The sequence below is a fragment of the Anolis sagrei genome, chromosome 2 (assembly GCF_037176765.1).
Source record: "Anolis sagrei isolate rAnoSag1 chromosome 2, rAnoSag1.mat, whole genome shotgun sequence".
Taxonomy (NCBI): domain Eukaryota; kingdom Metazoa; phylum Chordata; class Lepidosauria; order Squamata; family Dactyloidae; genus Anolis; species Anolis sagrei.
In genome coordinates, this window is record NC_090022.1 from 279,330,691 (window position 1) to 279,356,191 (window position 25,501).

The following is a 25,501-nucleotide window of genomic DNA, read 5'->3' on the forward strand; positions in this document are numbered from 1 at the left end:
CAACTGGAGGACCTAGAGATTCCTTGAGAGAACATTTTGAATCAAATCTGTAAATAATCAGATCTGCAAAAGTCAAAACCTCAAACGCAGAGTTTCAATTCTGTTCATTTAAAAAACCCTTTGTTACTATACACATCCAATTCAGCTGCTAATTTCAGACATCACAACCCAGCTATCAAGGAAAAACTTATATTTGGCTTCTTGCTAAGGCTGGCCCTATGAGATATACATTACTGAGGCAATAATCCCAGGGGCTAACAAATAGTGACATGGTTTTGGAGGAAAAAAACTATATACTGTACTAGCCAACCTCTGCCACGCATTGCTGTGGCCCAGTCTGTGTATATGTGTTTTGTGTATATATATGTGGTTTTGTGAATGCGTTGTAATGTATTATTTGTTATATGGCTTTTTAAGTCTCTTCTGCTGTGTTTTTTGATGTTTTTATGAGTGATGGTCACTTGTTGGCCTGATATGTGCATTGTATCCAAATTTGGTGTCAGTTCGTCTAGTGGTTTTTGAGTTATGTTAATCCCACAAATGAACATTACCATACATTTTTATTTATGTAGATGATCTGACTTTGCTCAACTCATTCCGGCTAGCCTGCTGCCTTCATAGTGGAAGATGCTGCCTAATTTCCAGTCTTAGGAAGATTTAACTGCTCATCCAGTGAACTTTTACATGTGGACTGGAAAAGGATGCCATCTATGCTCATGAAACATCATTTTGGGGCACATTTTGGGACACCACCACTCCCAATCCTCCTCTCTCACATGCCAATTTTCTCTCTAGTTTTCAACTCATTTTTTCAACTATATTTGACATACGTTTTCCATAGTTTTTTCTCTAATCCAGAACTGGAAGCAACAACCAAGCTTCCAGTTCATAATATCTTGAAGCTTCTGGGAAATTGTTGAAGGTCAGCTGATGGACAACAGCTGGAAAATGAACAAAATCTGGCTACCAGTATTTAAAAAACTCTAAACAGCAAAACAACAGAGGGGAAACAATCAGGCACATGTAATCACCTCTCAACAAAAGATTGCCCCAGGCACTGCCAGGCCATCAAATACTAATCAAGGTGGTCAGTTAAAACATTCACACCCAGCTCCAACAGACAAGAGTCCTTTGTCCCACCCTGGTCATTCCACAGATATATAAAACCTTTTTCCTAGTTCCAACAGACCTCACTACCTCTGAGGATGCAAAAGTAGACAAGAGCGGGCTGCTAGGAGCCCAAGAAGTTACTAATGGAATAGACATATAGCATGCATTTTAAAAGTCCATATTTTACTCAATTTAGACATCACAAAAAAGTTATAATGAATCAGAGAGGAAGGGATGAAAGCAAGCAGAGCGTGCAAAACGCAGGCACAGGCCTGATGGACCACCCATGGTTTGGTTGTGACATTCTGATTCAGGGCACATTTCATTAACTATCACATTCTTCTTAGAAGGCCATTATATAAATTGCTGAAACCATACAAATAAGCATGAAATGTCACTAAAATAATCATTTTCTAATTAAGATAATTCAGAAATTTTACATGGTTCAATAGACAGGAAGCTAAGAATATAAGATCACAAGAACCGTATTTCCTAGCGATACCAAAAGACTGCTTCACCTAGCAGTGAGAAACATGCATTTGGACAGTTAATAAGTAGAAAAGGATGATTATTGTCCTTTATTGTTTATTTCTGCATCAGTTACTCAGAGGTACGTTATTACAAACAAAAAGCAGTGGTATCTCTCCAACTGACAGATGCTGAGAATTTGCTTTACATTTATAGACACAATAATTGGAAACGGATGCCCTGTCACAATTATAGCATTATGATTCCACTTATCTTCCTTGGCAACATTATGAAGAATCCTGGGAAATGCAGTTTAGAGAGGATCGTTTAAATTTCTCAACCAGCGAGCTCCAGTGCTTCACCAAATTATAAACCCCAAGATCTCAGGGAATGACAGTTAAGATGGAATCATAATTGTGTAGTGTGTGAAAGAGTATCTGTTCTTTGTCAGTTAATCTAACACCTTATTAAACAGCTGGTTTTGCTGAGCATCCCAATCGTCTCTTAACATCTACTAATTTAAGTTTTCTTGAGTTCCCTGCTGCAGTAACCAGAGTGGAGGATATTTCCAGAGTTTTCAGCAATGGCTATGTTTAGTCCAAATTAATAGCTTCTTATGTCTAACAAACACACAACTATGGATCAGTGATTTCAAAAATGTCATGATCAGGAGCCAACTTTAGAATCATAGAATCAAAGAGTTGGAAGAGACCTCGTGGGCCAACCAGTCCAATCCCCTGCCAAGAAGCAGGAAAATTGCATTCAAAGCACCCCCGACAGATGGTCATGTAGCCTCTGATTAAAAGCCTCCAAAGAAGGAGCCTCCACCACACTCCAGGGCAGAGAGTTCCACTGCTGAACAGCTCATGTATTTATAAGTACCTAACCATTATTCTGAGCTAGCATGTTGCAGTATTGTGGCTTGCATGTTCTAATCTAGCCTGATACTCTATTTACGTATACAAAGAGCAGAGCAAAGCTGGGTTCAGACTGCCACTTCACTCAGAACTTAAGGACTAATTAGGTATTTTCCTCCAAAATCTGTTTCCCAAATGGGACTAGACAATTACATTCTATAGTTAGACCAACATAAGTAGATCTGATTCATAACACTAAGATCCCACATCAAAGAGATGCAACATAACTTTACATTCCTAAAGTTATACCCAGGTTTCATTATGCCACCTTGTTACAGAATTGTGACACTGCACCCCAAATACTCATGCAACGAGTACACAATGCTGTGCAAAATGACACATCATGCACGGCTCCACTATTGTAAGTTTCCTCTAATTATTTAAGACACTAGAATGATGCCAGCAGTTCTTTATATTATTCTGTAAGGGTTTCCCCCCCCCCTCCCCAAAGTATATAAAACTAAAAGCCCCTTTTCAATAGTACCCTCATTGTTTAAAGAGAAAGGAAGGCACAATCCATACATAATCATACATATTGAGAGACTGCTTAAATATCGCATTAATTATGTCTTTGTTCAGCTATGCAATAACAATGCTTCTATGACAAAGGAACAAAATTAAAGAAATCAGACATGGCAATGCAACAAAAAGTAATGAAGGAACAAATAGGTCTCCTGTGGTAAAGATAAAGCAGGATAATAATAATAATAATAATAATAATAATAATAATAATAATAATAATAATAATGACAAAAAGTGAATACCATAAAAATGTAATGCAGAGTCGAAGAGAAAACTAACAAAAGATTTCTTGGAAAAAATTGAGAGCAAAATTGACAAAGAAAAACATGGATGTGGCCCACAAATGGAACTTTGAAAACGGAAACAGAGGGCCTGATTCTGGCAGCCCAAGAACAAGCAATTAGAAGACATGCCATCAAACCCAGAATTGAAAAGTTGCCAACCGATCCCAAGTGTAGACTCTGTGAGGAAGCAGACAAAATGATAGATCACATCCTCGGCTACTGCAAGAAGATTGTGCAGACGAACTACAAGCAGAGGCATAATACTGTTGCTCAGATGATCTTTTGGAACTTGTGCCATAAATACTATCTGCCGATGACAAAGAACTGATGGGATCACAAGCCTGAAAAAGTTACACAAAATGAATACGTCAAACTACTCTGGCATTTTCGAATTCAGACTGACAAGAGTTTTGGAGCACAATACTCCTGATCTCATGATTGTGGGAAAAAACAAAGTATGGATCCTTGATGTTGCAATCCCAGGTGACAGCAGAATTGACGAGAAGCAACTGGAAAAACTTACACAATACGAGGATATAAAGATTGAACTACAAAGACTCTGGCACAAGCCAGTAACAGTGGTCCCAGTGGTGATCAGCACACTGGGTGCAGTGCCTAAAGATTTTGTCCTGCACTTAAAAGCAATCGGTGCTGACAAAATTACCATGTGCCAGTTGCAGAAAGCCACCTTACTGGGATCTGCACGCATTATTCGCCAATACATCACACAGTCCTAGACACTTGGGAAGTGTTCGATGTGTGATCCAATCCAACAGCCAGCAGAGTGATCTTGTCTGCTGTGGACTCATCTTGTTGTGTTTCAAATAATAATAAAATAACTGTAAGACAAAATCACCCACTGAAGAAGCCTATTAATCAAATAAATCTCAGAGGGCCCAAGGAGTACATTTATAAAACAGATCTAACTTTGAAGAGTTAAGTGAAAGATTTTGAAAAGGTGCAGCAATACAAAAGATGAAATGACGGTGTTAGGCAGACCTCTCCTGGGAAGGCTGGTTTTGGTGTTACCAAAAAACAGCTATGCAGAATATATTGGGGGAAAGAAGGCAAATCTGAGAAACAGAAATCAATTAATTGACAATGTTAAATATTCCTACAACAAGATTATTCCATTTCAACTCAAGCAATTGTTCATTTCTTGAACAATAAAAGGAACATAGGACAGAATCCAGTATCAAATACTAAGGATACCTAACTTCTTCTCCTTTCCCCTTGCAGCGGATGCCTGGTAATGCAGGCTCGAAACAGCTACCTATCCAGGAATTAGTATAATCTGAAGAGTCAGTTTGGTGTAGACGTCTGAGCACTGGAATACAACTATGGAGACCAGAGTATGAAGGCCCATTCAGCCATGGAAAACCACTGAGGAAGGTCAAGGAAAACTCCTTCTGAACTTATATTTTCAGGAAAACTTTGTGATAGGTTCACATGTTAGAGATAACATGAAGGGATACAACAACAAAACAGAAACAACATGGCAAAGATACCTTTGCAAGGGCTTGCAGCCTAAATCTCCACAGGGTTGCTCAGCTGAACCAAGCCACAAACTCCAAGTCCCTAGCAGATTGTTGTAGTTGACAGAGTAGTTCTTCTGCACAATCAATTTTGTCACTAGAACCTCCACTTCCTTTGCATATAAAGAGGCCAGCATCATGTTTTCCTTCACTGTTTTTGCTTCTTTCTATGGTGGGGAAAGTGCGGAAACATTGCTACCACTGGTGGCCTCCTCTGGTGCCTTTTTTGCACAGATTGGGGCAGGCTGGCAGTGCTTTCAAATGCACCAGCAAAGTGCATATGTGAGATGGACCATGCCATCTGATCCAGGTAGATCCCACACAGGTGGGAGTACAGACCCATCGTTTCATCCCACAGGTTCAAAGGAAGATTAGGACTTCCCTCTTGCAGGCCAACAACATCTGGAGAACTACAGGTGTCCTTCATCTGAAACAGAGTATCAGACAAATCTGTTCTCAGCCATGAAGCTCACAGAGTCCTGTTAAGACTTTAACCCTCATGGGCTATACTGCCTGCCTGGCTGTGAAGATAGAATTGGACTCCAGTCAGTGGATAAAATATTTAAATAAGTTTTCTGGAATGAATTTGAGATTCCTGAACTTTCCTATGTCTAAAATGCTTTCTGAAGAATACTTCCTCAGAACACATTCTTCTCAGTGGTCATAATTGTAAATTGTTTCTTTCCTTAGGCGTATTGGCAATGGTGTCTTGGTGGTGGATACATAGGTGACCGTGGAGCCCTATTATTAATCTGCATGTTCTTCCACAGTGAGGGCATTGGTTTCCAGGTGGAAGGTGGTTCTGGTCAGGGTTAGGTTGGCATGCTTTCATCTTGGGTCATTTATCCCTTTTGCCCTCCATTCATGCCTCTTCGAATTCCGCAGCATTGCTGGTCACAGCTGACCTCCTATTAGAGTGTTCGAAGGCCAGGTTTTCCCAGTTCTTGGTGTCTATGCCACAGCTTCTAAGATTGGCTTTGAGCCCATCTTTAAATCTTTTTTCCTGACCACCAACATTCCATTTTCCATTCCTGAGCTGGGAGTACAGTAACCGCTTTGGGCGATGGTGATCAGGCATTCGGACAACGTGGCCAGTCCAGTGGAGTTGATGGCATAGGAGCATCGCTGTATACTTCCTTACTTCTCTCTTCCTTAGTGTCAAGTGCCATGAAGGCATCTTACTTGGCAGGGCTGGGAGCCCGTGAGTAGACATACTGGTCTATGTAGAACAGGGGTCCTCAAACTAAGGCCCGCGGGCTAGATACGGCCTTCCAAGGTCACTTACCCAGCCCCCATTCAGGGTCAACCTAAGTCTGAAATAACTTGAAAGCACACAACAACAACAACAATCCTATCTCATAAGCCAAAAGCAGGTCCACACTATCCATTGAAATACTAATAAGTTTATATTTGTTAAAATTGTTCTTCTTTTTAATTACTGTATTGTTTTAAAGTGTTTTTTGCACTACAAGTAAGGTATGTGCAGTGTGCATTGGAATCCATTCATATTTTTTTTTCAAATTATAATCCGGCCCTCCCAACAGTTTGTATATTAGCTCAATGTTATTGCATTTTGGGCTCCATCTTGGGAAGAAGACAGGGCATAAATTAAACAAGCAAACAAACAAATAATGGTGGCACATAAACAGCCTGCTCCATTTAATTTACATGAAATATTTATATATTGTTTATCAAATAAAGCTATATAGGTTGTTAAGAAATCATAAAACTACGCATCACACACAAAATGGAGCAGTGTTACAAACCACAAGGCTTTGATTGATAAAGCTTAAAATAGTAATAGAAATAAACATGTGAAAGCATACAGTCATACAATGACCATTTAATTACTATGTCTTTCCTTAAAATAATCTTAATTTATTTATACTTAATTTTCTCAAAATAATCACAGAATTTTGAGCTCTTTCTGCATATCCTGTCATATTTAATTATTTAATTGTTATTATCTTGCATTGTTTTTGCTATGGGAACAGATTATGGTTTCTTATCAGCATCTTTGGTGCCTGTTACTCCGGGAGTACTCTTGTGCGCATGTGGTGCTTTTTGTCATGGCCTTGGGCCCGTACAATAAACTATTTTGATTGATTGATTGAAGTTAGTTATTGGGCATAGATCCTAATGATTAAAAAAGTAATCAAAATAATTGGTCCATTCAAGTCGTTGCCAGTGCAATTAAGTACCTGGGTATGTGGATCTCAAAATATAATCTTTTGGCTTAAGATAAATGTAGCCTTTTGACTGTTAAAGTAAAAAAAGTCTTAAAGCATTAATAGCAGCTATAAGTTTATATTGTAGAGGCAAGTTATTTCAATAGTGAGTAAGGTGGTACTATTATTATTACATGCAACCTTCAAATTAAACATGAATTCAGTTTTCTGTTACTTCTCTCTTACACCTAATGTAATCTAGGTTTCAATGTGTTTCCCCTGTACAATGTGTTTCCCCTGTAATATTTGGGCCCTCCAAATATTTTGGACTCCAACTACCACAATTCCTAACAGCCTACTGACTTTTAGGAATTATGGGAGTTGAAGTCTAAAACACCTGAAGGGCTGAAGTTTGCCTATGCCTGCTCTAGACTGACCTTTTTCTAGCCAAAAGAAAAGAATTGATGCTCCTGGAAGCCTCAATACAGAGTTTTGGAAACTGTATCCAAAACTTTCTTAGGAAAATTTTGGATACAGAGTTTCACAGAATGAGATTATTCCATCTCAGGGGCAGATTGATTTTATTTCTGTTCATTCATTTGAGGTTATTTTTTCACGAACCTGAAATAAATGAGAATTGAGACATCTCCAAGTTCATTTTACTACACTGCCACCATCTGGGTTAGTGGTCTCAAGATCAACATCCAATCCAAAACAAATAATGTATTAATATAAATGTTGATGGGTATGTCCCCAGCCCATAACCATGCCCCTTAATGTCACAAGGCATCCCTTTTGAAGATTTGGGGTTTAGTCAGTAGGCAAAATGGAAGCTGCTAAACAGTCTTGGAAACTGTTTAGAAAAAGAACTGGAAGTCTCCACATCATGGCTCAACTGAGAAAAAAGAGTAGAAGTAGGCAAGCATATGTTTACCTTTCAAGATTATCTTTCCTGATTAATTTCTTTCTATAGGCTTTCATTTTAATCACTATTTGAAAGCTAAGCACACTGGAACAAAGATAAAATATAATGATGCAGGATTCAGATAAATAGGAGTTTTGATCTCCACCTTATACGAACTTAGAATTATAGCATTGGAAGAGACCTTGTGAGCCATCCAGTCCAACCCCCTGCCAAGAAGCATTCAAAGCACCCCCAACAGATGGCCATCCAGCCTTTGTTTAAAAGCCTCTAAAGATGGAGCCTCCACCACACTCCAAGGCAGAGAGTTCCACTGCTGAACAGCTCTGACAGTCAGGAAGTTCTTCCTAATGTTCAGGTGGCATCTCCAAGATCTTTAAACCACTCCTCATAGGGCTTGTTCTCCAATCCTTGATCATTTTAGTCACCCTACTCTGGACACATTCCAGCTTGTCAACATCTTCCTTCAATTGCAGTACTCAGAATTAGACACAGTGTCATTCCAGGTGAGGGGGTAGCATTACTTCCCTGGATCTAGGCACTATACTTTCATTGTTGGCTCATGTTTAACTTGTTGTCAATGAGGACTCCAATATCTTTTTTACATGTACCAAATTTGGTCTTCTTAGAATCCTAGTACAGTACCCTGGGACATTCAAACATGGTTTGCCATGATACCACTATTTGATAGTTTCTCGGCTTTAAATATTTTGCCTTCATTCCTAAGGTTTCATTACTGGCAGTAAGAACATCAAGATAAATGATGGGTGTATTTTTTCTACCTTCTGTTTTGCCTTTGGCTTCACTTAGTAGTAGATTGTGGCATCAAAACCTTTTCTGAGTTTGTGATTGCTCCTTAAACTAAATGTGTTTCTTTTACTAGAAGGGAAAAAAATCAAGATATGCCATCAGTTGCATATATTGACTGATTGTGGAAAAGATGTTTGTGGGAACTGAGGAGCTGGTAGAAACATAGGACAGAAATATATGCAGGGCATAATGATTCAATGATTAGAAAATAACCCATTTTATTTATCTAGGGCATGTATTGTCAAACTACGGACCTCCAGCTAGTTGGGCCTCCAACTCCCTGAATTCCTGACCATTCAACAAGCTGGCTAGGGCTTATTGCAGTTTCAGAATGCAGTCTAATTGCATTGAACTGGATTCTATTAGTCTGCGCTGCCCTATAATGTGTCAATCCAGCTTCAGGCCCCTTCCAAACAGCTGAATAAAATCCCACACTATCTGCTTTGAACTGAAATATATGGCAGTGTGGACTCAGATAACCCAGTTCAAAGCAGTTATTGTGGGATTTTCTGCTTTGATATTCTGGGTTATATGACTGTGGAGGAAGGCGCAATAGTAAATCCTCTCTGATTTTTTTTGTTTTGCCAAGAATGGTATGTGGTATGTTTCCCACAAACTCACCTATGCAAACAGTTTGAAGGTAAACAACACCAAATGCCACAGATTTGTTGTACAGAAAACTATTATTTACTATAGTCACTAAGGCCCCTTCTACATGGCCATATAAAAGTCAGATAATCTGCTTTGAACTGGATAATCCAGTTCAAATCAGATAATGTGGATTATCTGCTTTGATAATCTGGATTATATGATAGTGTAGAAGATGCCTAAGCAATATCATATATTTATCACTGAATTGTCAATCGTTTATTTCAGAAGACTGTCACTATATATATTAGGACAGTTTTTACACTTCTAAAGTAGTTCCAAAATAGACTATTTTATTTTATTTTACTTTATTTTGGATTAGTTTTGCTGTCAGCCAATGTAACGTAATCACTATGACAATGGGCCCTCCCACACAGCCATATAATCCAGAATATCAAGGCAGAATAACCCACAATAACTACTTTGAACAGTGTTATCTGAGTCCACACTGCCATATATCCCAGTTGAAAGCAGATAATGTGGGATTTTATTCAGCTGTGTGGAAGGGGCCCATAACTCTAGAAACAAGGGTTTGAAGCCCATCTCAGCTATTGAAACCCACAGGAGACCTTGGTCAACTCACAATCCCTCAGCATCAAAGGAAAACAAAGGTAACCCTTTCTGAATTATCTTGCCAAGGAAACCCCATGATAGGTTCACCTTAGGGCTGCCTTGAATCGGAAATGACTTGAAGGCACACAGCATGAAGATGAAAGAAATTGTAATGGTGTTTGATAAAACACCATCAAGTCTTAGTGTGGTATTTTATTCTCACGTGATTAAGATAACCCATTAAAGAGATAATTGGGTATTTAATTTCTGTAAACAGATGTTAGATCAAAGTTTCTACATGATGTTATATTAATGCAGTGAGAATAAGAATGAGTAAATGGCACTTTGATCTTTTAAATATTAATTTAAATTGGCTTAAAGAACCACGACATACTCACTTAACTCAGTATTTGACAGAGATTCATAAATTAGCAAAAATTAGACTACACTCATCTGAATAGCCCAAAGTTGTGTAGCTCTTCTTTGACATCAGAGTAGCCCAGTGGCGCAATGGTTTAAACCCCTGTGCCGGCAGGACTGCTGACTGAAAAGTTGGTGGTTCAAATCCGAGGAGCAGGGTGGGCTCCTGTCTGTCAGCTTCAGCTTCTCATGTGGGGACATGAGAGAAGCCTTGCACAGGATGGTAAAACATCTGGGCATCCCCTGGGCAATGTCCTTGCAGACAGACAATTCTCTCACATCAGAAGCGACTTGCAATTTCTCAAGTTGCTTAAAGTCATTATTTAAGTCCAGTTTTTGAGACAGGCATGATATAAATAAATAAATGAATAAAATGTGATTGAAGGTTGGTGGGAAGCTGGAACTTGGAAGAATTAGGGGTTCTGAAAATAAGGAAAGAAGCACGCTTCCTTGAAGAAAAAAACTTACTGATGCAGTCCATCATGCTGATGAGTCCTTTGTTAGTCTATAGCAGGAATGGGCAAACTGGGGCCCTCCAGGTGTTTTGGACTTCAACTCCCACAATTCCTAACAGCCTCAGGCCCCTTTCTTTCCCCCCTCAGCCGCTTAAGCGGATCCTGAGGCTGTTAGGAATTGTGGGAGTTGAAGTCCAAAACACCTGGAGGGCCCCAGTTTGCCTATACCTGGTCTATAACATAACATGGAAATAATATTTTTCTTTGTCTCACAGAGTGGTTCTTACAACATGAATATTCATGCCATATTAAACTCAATATGTCAGGTCTTCCTGGGATCAATGTACTAAATGAATGATTAGAATCACATCTAATTCAGGTATTGACCCACTGCTCTTCACTGCTAGTTGAAGAAAGTTATCTGGCTTAATACTGGTGACAGGAGAAAAATATTATTTCAATGACTCTCATCCACTTGCTTGGGATATTTCTTTCCCCCAGAGTTATGTTCTGCTGTAGAAGTAAATCTATATAGTAGACTTTTTACAACAGGTCAACTGAAGAGTTCAGCTAGTATCTTTGAAGTTCAGGCACTTGCTTTGCATAACTTATTCTTTATATAACACCCCCCCCCCCCAATTCAAAATAAATCCAAACAAAACAAGTTTCAATGAAACTATTACTGGGTTGTTGTAGATTTTTTCGGGCTATATGGCCATGTTCTAGAGGCATTCTCTCCTGACATTTCGCCTGCATCTATGGCAAGCATCCTCAGAGGTAGTGAGGTCACCCACCTCACTACCTCTGAAGATGCTTGCCATAGATGCAGGCGAAACATCAGGAGAGAATGCCTCTAGAACATGGCCATATAGCCCGAAAAAATCTACAACAACCCAGTGATTCCGGCCATGAAAACCTTCAACAGTATATTGAAACTATTACTTCTTGCTGGTTTCAGTAATTTGGCAATATTTTTGTCCCAGTTTTTAAGTGGACCATGAATCCATGATGCTCAGAAGCTTGCCTGATGTAATCTGATGAGTAGGATGGCTCTATGAGGACTGGGAGGAAAGGGATGGAGATTTTCATCCATTTTAGACACAAAAACCCCAAGCTTTTTACTAACCTTAGCCCCAACCCTCAACATGTTGGTTTTCCCGTAAAGTTAGAAAACACCTCAGAATTCACTCAATATCAGTTTTTTTAAAAAATATGAGAGTTAAAATTTGCAATAGGAAGCACATTCAAAGTGTGTCCAGTTTTATGCTACCATTCAGAGCTAGTCCAAGATATTTGGTGACTTTGAGAGCAAGTGGCAAACAGTGCACCCAACCCATTCAAACCAAGGTGCACTATATACTATGAAACTCACATTAGAATCATAGAATCATAGAATCAAAGAGTTGGAAGAGACCTCATGGGCCATCCAGTCCAACCCCCTGCCAAGAAGCAGGAATATTGCATTCAAATCACCCCTGACAAATGGCCATCTAGCCTCTGCTTAAAAGCTTCCAAAGAAGGAGCCTCCACCACACTCCGGGGCAGAGAGTTCCACTGCTGAACGGCTCTCACAGTCAGGAAGTTCTTCCTAATGTTCAGATGGAATCTCCTCTCTTATTTTGACACATGACATAAAATCCCCCAAGCACCTCTTCACATCCTTGTCAATAAAATATCACAAAAGCAGATAACCAAAATTTGCCACTTGAGGCAACTGCCAAATGTTCTCAATTATTAGACAATGTGAGGTCTAGAAGTGGCCTTCAAACAAAACAACAACAACAATAACAACAACATTTATTTATACCCTGAAACCATCTCCTCAAAGGGACTCAGGCAGTTCACAAAAGCACTTCAAGTGCCGTACATAACAAACAATACATGAGCATATAACCAGTCACAAAACTGTAAATAAACAACCACATATAAAATCCCATCTAATAAAAATGTGCAATTCATAAAATGCAGTAAAACCTGTGAATAAAGCTGGCTATCTACAATTAACAAATGCAAGTGGTGGAGTGAAGCAATCACTGAGTTCTCCATCTGACCACAGATTACACAAGGTCAAAGGCCTGTCTAAACAGCCATGTTTTAAACTAGTCTGAAAGACTTGGATAGTGGGGGCTAACCTAACCTCTCTAGGGAGAGTATTCCAGAGTCAAGGGGCCACCACCGAGAAGGCCCTCTCTCTCGTCTCCACCAACCATGCTTGAGACAGTGGTGGGACCGAGAGAAGAGCCTCTCTGGCAGATCTCAAAGCCTGTGCCGGTTTATAGAAGGAGATGCAGCCTTGAAGATATATTGGACCGGAAGCATATAGGGCTTTATAATGACACTATGTAAATCTTATGAGCAAGAATTACTAAGTTTTTCATTAAGGCTTTTGTTTCAATTCAATGACAGATCTCCTCTCAACTATTCCCAGTGATCACCATTTCTAAATATCTCCATTGAATGCAAAATCACAGATTTAGAATGCCATAAGGAGAATGAAGTTAGAAAAATCACTTTTTTGGACTACCTTTTGGAACTGCAATTCTGAGTTCTGCTTCAACAACTATAGAGTCTTCCAAACATTAGCCCTTAAGAGAGTCGTCTAGCCATCCAACATGCCAAGTCCCATCATCAAAGACTGCCAATAAAATGTACCACAATTCCAATGAGAATTTTCTTATCTGAAATACAGTTTTTGTACTTTTAAATATATACAAGTTAAAGAGTTTTTAGATTACTCTTCAAAACAAGGAGCCACGGTGGTGCAATGGGTTAAACCCTTGTGCCGGCTGAACTGCTGACCTGTAGGTAGGCAGTTCGAATCCGCAAGATGGGGTGAGTTCCCATCTGTCAGTCCCAGCTTCCCATGCAGGGACATGAGAGAAGACTCCCACAGGATGGTAACACATCCAGGCGTTCCCTGGGCAACATCTCTGTAGACGGCCGATTCTCTCACACCAGAAGTGACTTGCAGTATATTCTCAATTCACTTCTGACACAATAAAAAAAACTCTTCAAAACCAACCATGCCTAAAGATACTGTCCTTTTCCTTACATTAAGACCATGAGACTAGATTTGTGACAAATACTTTATACAACTGATAAAACAATTTTTATGAGAAACTTAATGCAGGGATTGGATGAGTCGCACTACACAGTGCTTACTGTAGACTTGCCGTCTCTAAAATTATTGAGATTTCATGATTCTGTTACTGACCAAAAACACTGCCCCTTTCTTTGCCTAACATCTCCATTTATAGACCCCTCTCCAACTTTATATAAAAGGAACAGACCCAGTGCAGTTGCTGGTTTTGGTGCTGGACTGGGACTCAGGGAAACCAGAATTCAAATCCCGACTTGGGCATGGAAACCCATTGAGTAATCTTGGGCAAGTCACACTTTCTTGGACTCAGAGAAGGGTGGCTTGACCAAATGTCTCCTTAGCCAACACTGTGCACCTCAGGATCACCATAAATCAGAAATGACATGAAGGCACACAGAAATAACAAATAAGAGGAACCACAAAGTCATGTAAATGCCATTCAGTTGGTTCAAACTATTACCTGAACAAATAATTTCAACACTTTCCCAAGTGAATCCATAAAATGATCTATGGGAACAGAGATATCCCATCCAATAATGATATCCAGAGAGCATTTTGTGGATGCATAACATTGTTTTACATATTGTCTTAAGCCCAATTGCTAGTCACAACAAAAGCGGACCTATTAAATCAATAGGGTGTTGTTAAGTCAACATCTGTTAAAGTTTCATTTACTCAATAGGTATACTCTCATCGAGACTAAGAATTTAGAGTTTACAAAATGCCTGGATGACAGTATTCCTGAAACATATGCAAGTCCCATCCGCTTTCTGAAAGGAGTAACATCTTTAAGATTGCACATAAACCTATATAAACCACAGGATAAATCCATCCAAATAAATAAAGAGAATTTTGATAGTTACATTTCAAATAGCTAAATATGTCTTAAACTTGTCTAATCTTATATGTGTCTTCAGAAAAGCGTTTCCCATTGATTCTACTGAGAGATTCACTCTGGATACATCATTGCACATTGTGCCCAAGAAAGATGTTTACCCTAAGGCAGTGTTTCTCAACCTGGGGGTTAGGACCCTGGGGGGGAATCATGAAGGGGTGTCTCAGCGGTCGCCAAAGACCATCAAAAAGCACAGTGTTTTCTGTTGGTCATGTGGGTTCTGTGTGGGAAGTTTAGCCCAATTCTATCATTGGTGAGGTTCAGAATTTTCTTTGATTGTAGGTGAGGTATAAATCCCAGCAATCACAACTCCCAAATGTCAAGGTCTATTTCCCCAAACTCTACCTGTGTTCACATTTGGCTATTGAGTATTCATGCTAAGTTTGGTCCAGATCTATCATTGTTTGAGTCCACAGTGCTCTCTGGATGTAGGTGAACTACAACTCCAAAACTCAAGGTCAATGCCCACCAAACCCTTCCAGTATTTTCTGTTGGTCATGCGAGTTCTGTGTGCCCAGCTTGGTTCAATTCCATTGTTGGTGGAGTTCAGAATGTTCTTGGATTGTAGGTGAACTATAAATCCCAGCAACTACAACTCCCAAATGACAAAGTCACCCCCCCAACCCCACCAGAATTCAAATTTGAGCATATCAGGTATTTGTGCCAAATTTGGTCCAGTGAATGAAAATACATCCTTTACATCAGATATTTACATTATGATTCACAACACTAGCAAAATTATTGTTATGAAGTAGCAACAAAAATAATGTTATGGTTGGGGATCACCATAACATAAGAAACTGTATTAAGTAGTTGCGGCATTAGGAAGGTTGAGAAACACTGGCTTAAGGAATCAAATAATTTTCCTAAAGATGAATAAATATACAATTTAGTTAGAATTTCTTTTTTTGCAGGACAGTTTGAAATGTACGGGATCTTTTCAGACCACCATGTTTTCGTACAGTTCCTATTCTTCTGGTAGGGCTTGTGTAAAATGCATTCACATCAGATTGTTCCATTAGAATGACAGAAGCAGTTTTGAACAAAAGCTCAATTTGACACAAGACTTTAGAAAATGTTTTAGCATCTATCTGAAACGGACAGCCACATTGCCATGCCTGTACAATTTCTGCAAGAAAATAACTTTGAAATGTGTTCCCTGGAGAGAGATATGAAGCAAGTCAAGTCCGTTCCTTTGATTGCAATAAGCAAACTTACTTTCGTGTTTTGAAAAATAATATCTTCACGCTTGACACTCTCCAAAGTAAAGAAAATGACTATTCGGAGTAGAAATTCCTTTTGTTTATCGACAATAGAACCCCAGCATCAAACATTTCTCACATGCCTCACACTCACTTAGATGAAATCTTTCCTTCTTTATAAAATATGTTTTCACAATTTATTATTTATTTTTTGAAACATTTATATTTCGCCCTTTTCATCCCGAAGGGGACTCAGGGAGGAGCACAGCATATATACAGCACACACTGCAGTAGTCTATGCTGAATGTAAGGAGAGCGTGGATCACCGTGGCCAATTCTGACTTCCCAAAGTACAGGCACAACTGGCACAAAAGTTTTAATTGTGCAAAAGCCCCTCTAGTCATCGCCGCAACCTGGTGTTCCAGGCTCAGCGATGAGTCCAAGCTGTTAACCTGTGCCTTCAAGGGGAGTGTAACCCCATCCAGCACAGGCTGTAACCCTATACCTTGTTTGGCCTTACGACTGACCAGGAGGGCCTCTGTTTTGTCTAGATTCAACTTCAATTTGTTTGCCATCATCCAGACCATCACAGCAGCCAGGTACCAGTTCACGACCTGGACAGCCTCCTTAGCATCTGGTGGAAAAATGTAATTGAGTTGGACGTCATCTGCATACAGATGGCACCAAACTCTAAAACTCTGAATGATCTCTCCCAGCAACTTCATGTAGATGTTAAACAATATGGAGGACAACACTGAGCCCTGCGGGACACCACAGGATGATGACTGTGGGGCTGATCAGGTGCCCCCTAACAACACCTATGATTCACCAGGAAGGACTGGAGCCACTGCAGAACAGTACCCCCAAGACCCATCCTCATGAGATGACCCAGAATGATACTGAAGGCCAGTGAGAGGTCCAGGAGAACCAATAGATAGACACTCCCTCTGTCGAGCTCTCTGCGGAGATCATCCACTAATGCAACCATGGCCCAGAAAGCTACTTTTGCTGTGCTCAAGGGTAATAGGCATGTCTGCTGGGAATGTCGCTTTGTTTACATTTACAAAAAGACATTTGCCATGAGGGAAGGAGGGGCTAATGTTTCAGAAACAGGAATTCAACATCCCCTTGACATGCTGAACTAGTTATGCAGTTCTTTGAATCCAGGTCAGAATAAATTCTTATCATGTGTGTATATATATATGAAGAATAAACACAGCAAGACAATTCCCAAGCCAAGTGTTTCTTCCTACTAGTGATAGTCAAACTATAAAAGCTTTAAAGCATTGCCCTAATCACTTTTGCAAACACTGCCTAATCAAATTGCCTTGAGTTACCTTTACACAGGTAAATCTCTCATTGGCCACTGAATTATATGAGTAACACAAAGAGTAAAGCACCTGACCTTGGGCATCTGACTGGAAACAGTTGAATGGTGAGGACAAAATAGTTAAAAATTTAAGTGACACATTGTTATTTTTATGAATGAGCACCATTCAGATTTTTGGAGTTTGGTTGTTTGGTCATTTTTAGGTGGCGACAGAAAGACGTTCTTAGAGATGTTCAATGTATTGTCGAAGGCCTTCATGATCGGGATCACTGGATTGTTGTGAGTTTTCTGGGCTGTATGGCCATATTCCAGAAGCATTCTCTCCTGATCTTTCGCTCACATCTATGGCAGGCATCCTCAGAGGTTGTGAGGTGAAACATCAGGAGAGAATGCTTCTGGAACATGGCCACACAGCCCAGAAAACTCAAAACAGCCCATCTTTAGAGAATCAGGCAGGGATTGAACTGATTTCCTTTACTTTTAAGAAACATTAAGGCCAGAAAAAATATGGGAGGGCAGTTTCTAACTAAGGAGTGTTCTTGGAAGTAAACTGAAAGGAAATCAGCATGATAATTCAACACTTTTCCTTCCAATTTTGAATCTTACTGTCTGGTTTAAACTGATGGGACGTATAACAGCAGCTGGGATTGTTGGTCTGACTAGTAAGAGAAACTTTCTCCAACTCTCCAACAACATGGAGTGATCAGATTGAAAAACCTTTGAAGCCTGAAAGTTCTCAATGGGTTAGAAAATGAACAGCAGCGGCTCTGTCCAACTGATGTTTTTCAGGATTGTTGTGTTGATCAAATTACTCACCGACAATGACTGCAATGATGGTGAACAGCACAAAAAAATTCCTCAGTAAGTAACTTTTCACATCATCCTTTGTGATGCTCTGCACCTTCTTTTTTGCCATGAGTGTACGTTTCCGGACTCCTTGCTGGATGCGCTCCATCCTATTGCCCGATCTTGTGTCTTCTCCGTTACTTTTAGTCATCGATATCTCGAGGGAAAAGATCTTCTTGATAGTATGCTGGTGTTAAAATTTCCTCGGGGTGGGGTGGGGGGCAAAGAGAAAGGAAATTCTTTCTTCTTGATCGAAACCTAGAAAGAAAGCGTTGGAAAGAGAATGAAAGAAACATTAGTTTCTGTAGTTGGATACAAAATTCAAAATCATACTTTCTTACAAAAACATGAGGAAACATTTTAACTACTAGATGCTAAGAAAAACAGTTTTAAATTGTAGCAAAAATTAATAACAATTACAAATCACTGCAATCTTGGGGTGTTTTTCAGCAGTCCGAGTTTTCAGGATGGATGCCGATGATACCGACTTAGTTTAGGTTGTATTGTCGAAGGCTTTCATGGCAGGAATCACTGGGTTGTTGTAGGTTTTTCCGGGCTATATGGCCATGTTGCCTCCAGAACATGGCCATATAGCCCGGAAAAACCTACAACAACCCTTAGTTTAGGTTATGGGTTTTCAACAAGGGCTCTCCGGAATCCGAAGGCCTCCGTGAGAGATCGCTAAGCGTTCCGCTAGAGATTGTGATTGGAAAAACAATTGCAATCTCTATTTTTGAATTGTAGATAGAACAACTTGTATGCAAGGGTTTCCTGAGACTTGAAAATTATTTCAAGTTTTCCTCCAGGGTAAAAAAGGTAGAGAAATTCTGGTTTAGATATTTCAAAATGTCACAATCTGTTAACTCAGTTTATGCCAACTCAATTATGATTTTTTAAATGAAAGTATTAAAATAAAAGTGGCTAAAGTAGAATTATTTTACACCACGACATAGAAGAAAAGAGTAATCTGTATGCAAACAAACAAGGCATGGGCAATATCCTTCTGCAGCTGAATGGTTCTCAATGCAGTCATTATCCAAGTTTATTGCGTATTCCTACAACCTTCAATGGCATTTACTCACAGCTAGCTATGTACAGATTTGTATCCTTAAAGTCTCATTGATTTCAGCAGGTGATATTGAAGCGCATGATTCACTCTCACTGAAAGCAATGGGATTTGACTTGGACTGTGTTATGCCTCATTATTTTGACTGCTTATAAAATAGCTGATTCTAATTACACATTTTGTTAAAAGATCAATTACACAATGCATTCTACATGGATGCTATGCTTTAAATATATCCAATCCCAATGCATTATTTTGTGCAAGCCGCAAGTGCCTCTGATGTGTCCCGCTAGTTCAGATGATGCTCTGAGTCACACATCCTTTCTTCCTCATTCAAGATTATGAGCTTCATATAGGCTGTCATCGGAGAACCAATTCAAACAGGGAAAAGCAGACTTTAGGGCACTCTCATATACAGGTCAGCTCAGTATATTTCTTCATGCCATTGAACCCATAGCAGACTACCACTCCATACTTATTAATTTTTTTTCATGTCAGGAGTGACTTGAGAAACTGCAAATCACTTCTGGTGTGAGAGGACTGGCTGTCTGAAAGGACATTGCCCAGGGGAAGCCCAGATGTTTTATCATCCTGTGGGAAGCGTCTCTCATGTCCCCACATGGGAAGCTAGAGTTGATAGATGGGTATTCATCCTGCTCCCTGGACTCGAACTGCCGACCTTTTGGTCAGTAGTCCTGCCGACACAAGAGTTTAACCCATTGCGCCACCCATTGCGCCCTTACTTATTAATTACACACACTTTGCTACCAATGGCAAATCATTTACTCCATTCCACACACCAACCAACTGATTATAGCGACCCTTGATTTCTAAAGTCTCTATTTAGATCCAGTTCACCTACCACCTGATTATAGTGATCCTTTCTTGCTAAAGTCTCCATTTAGATCCATTTTACCTACCACCTGATTATAGTGATCCTTGATTGCTGAAGTCTCTATATAGATCCATTTCACCTACCACCTGATTATAGCAATCCTTGATTGCTAAAGTCTCTATAGAGATTTCACCTACCACCTGATTATAGAGATCCTTTATAGCTAAAGTCTCCATTTAGATCCATTTTACCTGATTATACAGATCCTTTATTACTAAAGTTTCCATTTAGATCCATTTCACCTACCACCTGATTATAGGGATCCTTGATGGCTAAAGTCTCTATTTAGATCCATTTCACCTACCACCTGATTATTATAGGGATCCTTTCTGGTTAAAGCCTCCATTTAGATCCATTTCACCTACCACTTGATTATAGTGATCTGTTATTGAGAAAGTCTCAATTTAGATCCATTTCACCTACCACTTGATTATAGTGATCCATTCTTGCAAAAGTCTCCATTTAGATCCATTTCACCTACCACCTGATTATTATAGGGATCCTTTCTGGTTAAAGCCTCCATTTAGATCCATTTCACCTACCACTTGATTATAGTGATCCATTCTTGCAAAAGTCTCCCTTTAGATCCATTTCACCTACCACCTGATCCTTGATGACTAAAGTCTCTATTTTGATCCATTTCACCTACCAATTGATTATAGTGATCCTTTATTGCTGAAGTCTCTATTTACAACCATTTTGCCTACCACCTGATTATAATGATCTTTTCTTGATAAAGTCTCTATTTAGATCCATTTCATCTACCACCCAATGATACAGATCCTTTATTACTAATGTCTCCATTTAGATCCACCACACCTACCACCTGATTATAGTGATCCTTGATGGCTAAAGTCTCCATTTAGATCCATTTCACCTACCACCTGATTATAATGATCCTTGATGGCTAAAGTCTCCCTTTAGATCCATTTCACCTTCATAACGGTGTGTGTTTGCTCATACTGTTTAATGCAGCTGTTCGTGCTCTCAGGGAACGAACTTTTGGAGGCAAGCTGACAGATTAAAAAGTTGCGGAGAGCTATGGTGCCATTTGGCAATGCTTAACATCTCCTGCGACAGCAAACTTTGTGCAGATTTTGTTACTGAGACAGATGTCGTTTTGGTTTCCCCTGTGTTACAAAAAAGATCCTTTTCCTGCATCCTTTTGGACACCGTCAGAATTTTCCATTGCCAACTGTGCAGTTCAAAAGCAGAGGCATACTTCAGCGGCATCTGACTTAACAATCAAGAGACATGCCCATCTTGTCCCTTAACCCAAACCAGGCACATTCATCAAATGCATATCCATTTCTGCAAGGGAAATGCTATTAAGTGAACATTAGGGTGAAAAACAAAAATGCCAGAAGCAGCCAGTTTGACTCAGGAATGCACTCACCTTTTCCAGCGGTGGGATTCTTCAAGCGAAATGCCCGAAAGACAAGGTAAAAGATTCCCAGGAGATTAGGAAGGGGGGAAAGAAGGGGGGCAAAAGAGGGGAGGCAACGAGGAAGAGAAAGTGATTGCTGCTGGTAAGAGTAGGTAGTACTCTGAGGATTACAATTCACAAATCGGAGCAACTTAAGAAAAGAGGAGGAGTCTGTCCAGCCAGAAGGGAGAGAAAAAAAATTACAACAAGGGGAGGAAAAAAAAAGTGTGTGTGTGGCAAGGCGAGCAGGGAAAGCGGAGCTGCAGGACTATTGATGAGTCTTGGCACACTAGAAAGCGGGGCTGCCTCCTTTGTTTTCCTCCCCTTAGACCACTTTCACGCTTTGTCAGTTCAGCTTCATTATAAATGCAAAATCTGGGCTAGCACAGAATCGCACGCTCATGGGCACACAAATACACGCCGGGGACACACACACACACACAGCCTCTTCCTCCGACCCAAGTCGCAAACCAGAATCATGGAGTTGGAAGAGACCTCATGGGCCATCCAGTCCAACCCCATTCAGCCAAGAAGCAGGAAAATTGCATTCAAAGAACCCCCAACAGATGGCCATCCAGCCTCTGTTTAAAATCTTCCAAAGAAGGGGCCTCTACCACATTCCGGGGCAGAGAGTTCCACTACTGAACAGCTCTCACAGTCAGGAAGTTCTTCCTAATGTTCAGGTGGAATCTCCTTTCCTGTAGTTTGGAGCCCTTGTTCCACATCCTAGTCTCCAGGACAGCAGAAAACAAGTTCACTCCCTCCTCCTTATGACTTTCTCTCACATATTTATACATGGCTATCATGTCTCCTCTCAGCCTTCTCTTCTGCAGGCTAAACATGCCCAACTCTTTAAGCTGCTCCTCATAGGGCTTGTTCTCCAGACCCTTGATTGTTTTAGTCACCCTTGTTTAGACACATTCCAGCTTCGGAGTGTGGTGGAGGCTCCTTCTTTGGAAGCTTTTAAGCAGAGGCTGGATGGCTATCTGTCAGAGGTGCTTTGAATACAATATTCCTGCTTCTTGGCAGGGGGTTGGACTGGATGGTCCATGAGGTCTCTTTCAACTCTATGATTCTATGATTCTCAATATCTCCCTTCAATTGTGGTGCCCAGAATTGGACACAGTATTTCAGGTGTGGTCTAACCAAGGCAGAATAGAAGGGTAGCATGACTTCCCTGGATCTAGACACTAGACTCCTATTGCTGTCGGCCAAAATCCCATTGGCTTTTTTTGCCGCCGCATGACATTGTTGGCTCATGTTTAACTCCAAGATCTTTTTCACACGTACTGTTGTTGAGCCAGCCCCCCCCCCCCCATTCTGTATCTTTGTATTTCATTTTTTCTGCCTAAGTGGAGTATCTTGCATTTGTCACTGTTGAACTTCATTTTGTTAGTTTTGGCCCATCTCTCTAATCTGTTCAGATTGTTTTGAATTCTGCTCCCGTCTTCTGGAGTATTGGCTATCCCTCCTGTGCACGCAGTCTGAATTGATTCTCTAAAGGCAGGCATGGGCAAACTTGGGCCCTCCAGGTATTTTGGACTTCAACTCCCACAATTCCTAACAGCCTACCGGCTGTTAGGAGTTGTGGGAGTTGAAGTCCAAAACACCTGGAGGGTATAAGTTTGCTCATGCCTGCAGAATGCATATGCAGAATGTACAGGGCAAAGCATTGTGTGGCTTTTGCCTTGAATTCTGACAGCAGGCAAGGCATTCAACTGGTCTTCCCCTTCAGGGAGGGAGCAGGAAAGACAGCAGGAATTGAGCAAACCTGACCTCTTTACTTATCTTCTTTTCTGCCTCCTCCCTTGTCGTTAGTTACGCTGCACACAAGACAAGGCTTGTTCTGCAGCTTTTCCTTTTGACAGTTTTTCAGCAGGAAGCTCAAATTCCAGGGAAATTTCCTGCAATGGGAAGCTGGAGAGAGAATGGACACAAAAGCAGACCACATACCCAGGTTTCTTCACTCTTGCTGTGGATATAAGTCTTAATTTGGGCACCACAATTGAAGAGAGATATTGACAAGCTGGAATGTGTCCAGAGGAGGGCGACTAAAATGATCAAGGGTCTGGAGAACAAGTCCTATGAGGAGCGGCTTAAAGAGCTGGGCATGTTTAGCCTGCAGAAGAGAAGACTGAGCGGAGACCTGATAGCCATGTATAAATATGTGAGGGGAAGTGACAGGGAGGAGGGAGCAAGCTTGTTTTCTGCTGCCCTGGAGACTAGGATGCGGAAAAATGCTTCAAATTACAGGAAGACTGTGAACATTAGGAAGACTGTGAGAGCTGTTCAGCAATGGAGCTCTCTACCTTGTGGTGTGGTGGAGGCTCCTTCTATGGAAGCTTTTAAACAGAGGCTGGATGGCCATCTGTTGGGGGTACTTGAAAGTGATTGTCCCGCTTCTTAGCAGGGCGTTGGACTGGATGGCCACCAAGGTCTCTTGCAGCTCTATGTTTCTATGATTAATGAGACATGCATCACTATCAGAGGAAGCCTACGTCCCACACCACTGGAGAAATTATACTGTTTAGCTGGTATTGCACCACCTGATATCCGCCGGGAAGTAGCAGACAATAGTGAAAGGACCAAGGCAGTGACATCTCCAACCCATCCCCTGTTCGGATATCAGCCGGCACGGCAATGCCTTAAATCTAGAAATAATTTCCTAAGATCTACAGAGATACTCGGGAACACCTCAGCAAACAAGAGTCCAAAAGTGGCAGGCAAAACCTGGAACCTCAACCCATGGCTGATACCAAATGAGAGACTCCCTCCTGGGCACACAGAACACTGGGCAACTTGGAAGGTGTTGAACAGACTGCGGTCCGGCACCACAAGATACAGAGCCAAACTTAAGAAATGGGGCCACAAAGTGGAGTTCATGACATGCGAGTGTGGAGAAGAGCAAACCACAGACCACCTATTACAATGTAGTCTGAGCCCTGCCACATGCACAATGGAAGACCTCCTTATAGCATCACCAGAGGCACTCCAAGTGGCCAGCTACTGGTTTTTTTATGTCAGGAGAAATTTGAAAAACTGCAAGTTGTTTCTGGTGTGAGATAATTGGCTGTCTGGTGTGAGATAATTGCCCAGGGGATGCCTGGATGTTTTGATGTTTTACTATCCTTGTGGGAGGCTTCTCTCATGTTCCCACATGGGGAGCTGGAGCTGACAGAGGGAGCTCATCTGCACTCACCCCAGATTCTATCTTCCATCCTGCTGGCACAAGGTTTTAACCTATTGTGCCACGGGGGGCTCCTAGGGGCTATTGGTCAAAGGACATTTAGTACATGCCAAGTTTTTAAACTTTGCGTGTGTGTTATTGTTGTTGTTGTTGTTGTTTTTTAATACTTTAAAACTGTACTCTCAGTCCACTTCTTGCTTTTAATTTGTATACATGCCTGTGTGTATGCATAGTAAAAACTGTGTCCAAGGCTTGCACTATGCATGATTCTAGATTCAAGGTCTTGCACAAAGTTTGAGAGGGATGTTCATTACACTTCAGTAAATCTTTTCAGTTTCCCCCTGATGGCTATGAATAAAATGATTGGCGTCAAAGCATAGCCAGCTCTCCATATTTGCTGGGGTTAGAAGCACAGAATCCCAATGTAAGTGAAAAAATGTGAATAAAGAAATCACAATAGTTTCTTTCTTGAGAGAACACTCCTCTAAGAATTTCCAGGTTGCCTTCTGCTGGAAGCAGACTGTAGAATCACACTGGACGGCTTAAATATTCCTGGTTAGGTGCTCTTTAGAAATCTCTAGGTCCCCCAGTGTGACTGGAGGAAGTTGACCGAAGAGTCAAACTCCAGGACTGTATCAACCAGGCTGGGCTGGAGGAAACTTACATGAAACCCTAGACCAGGCATGGGGAAACCTCAATCCTCCAACTGTTAGGAATTGTGGTTGTTGAAGTCCAAAACACCT

At 40.7% G+C, this 25,501-nt stretch overlaps 1 protein-coding gene across 1 annotated transcript in view; it reads right to left on the reverse strand.

The window, feature by feature from the left end:
• The window catches only part of SLC1A3 (solute carrier family 1 member 3), a 78,137-nt gene extending 56,289 nt beyond the window's left edge, over positions 1-21,848 (reverse strand). The window contains exons 1-2 of the mRNA XM_060761399.2: positions 21,542-21,848; positions 18,155-18,442 (exon numbers count right to left, since the gene is read on the reverse strand). Of these exons, the coding sequence (XP_060617382.2) occupies positions 18,155-18,335 (181 nt within the window). The 5' untranslated portion in view covers positions 18,336-18,442; positions 21,542-21,848. The remainder of the gene's footprint in view (positions 1-18,154; positions 18,443-21,541) is intronic.
• Positions 21,849-25,501: the final 3,653 nt, after the last annotated feature.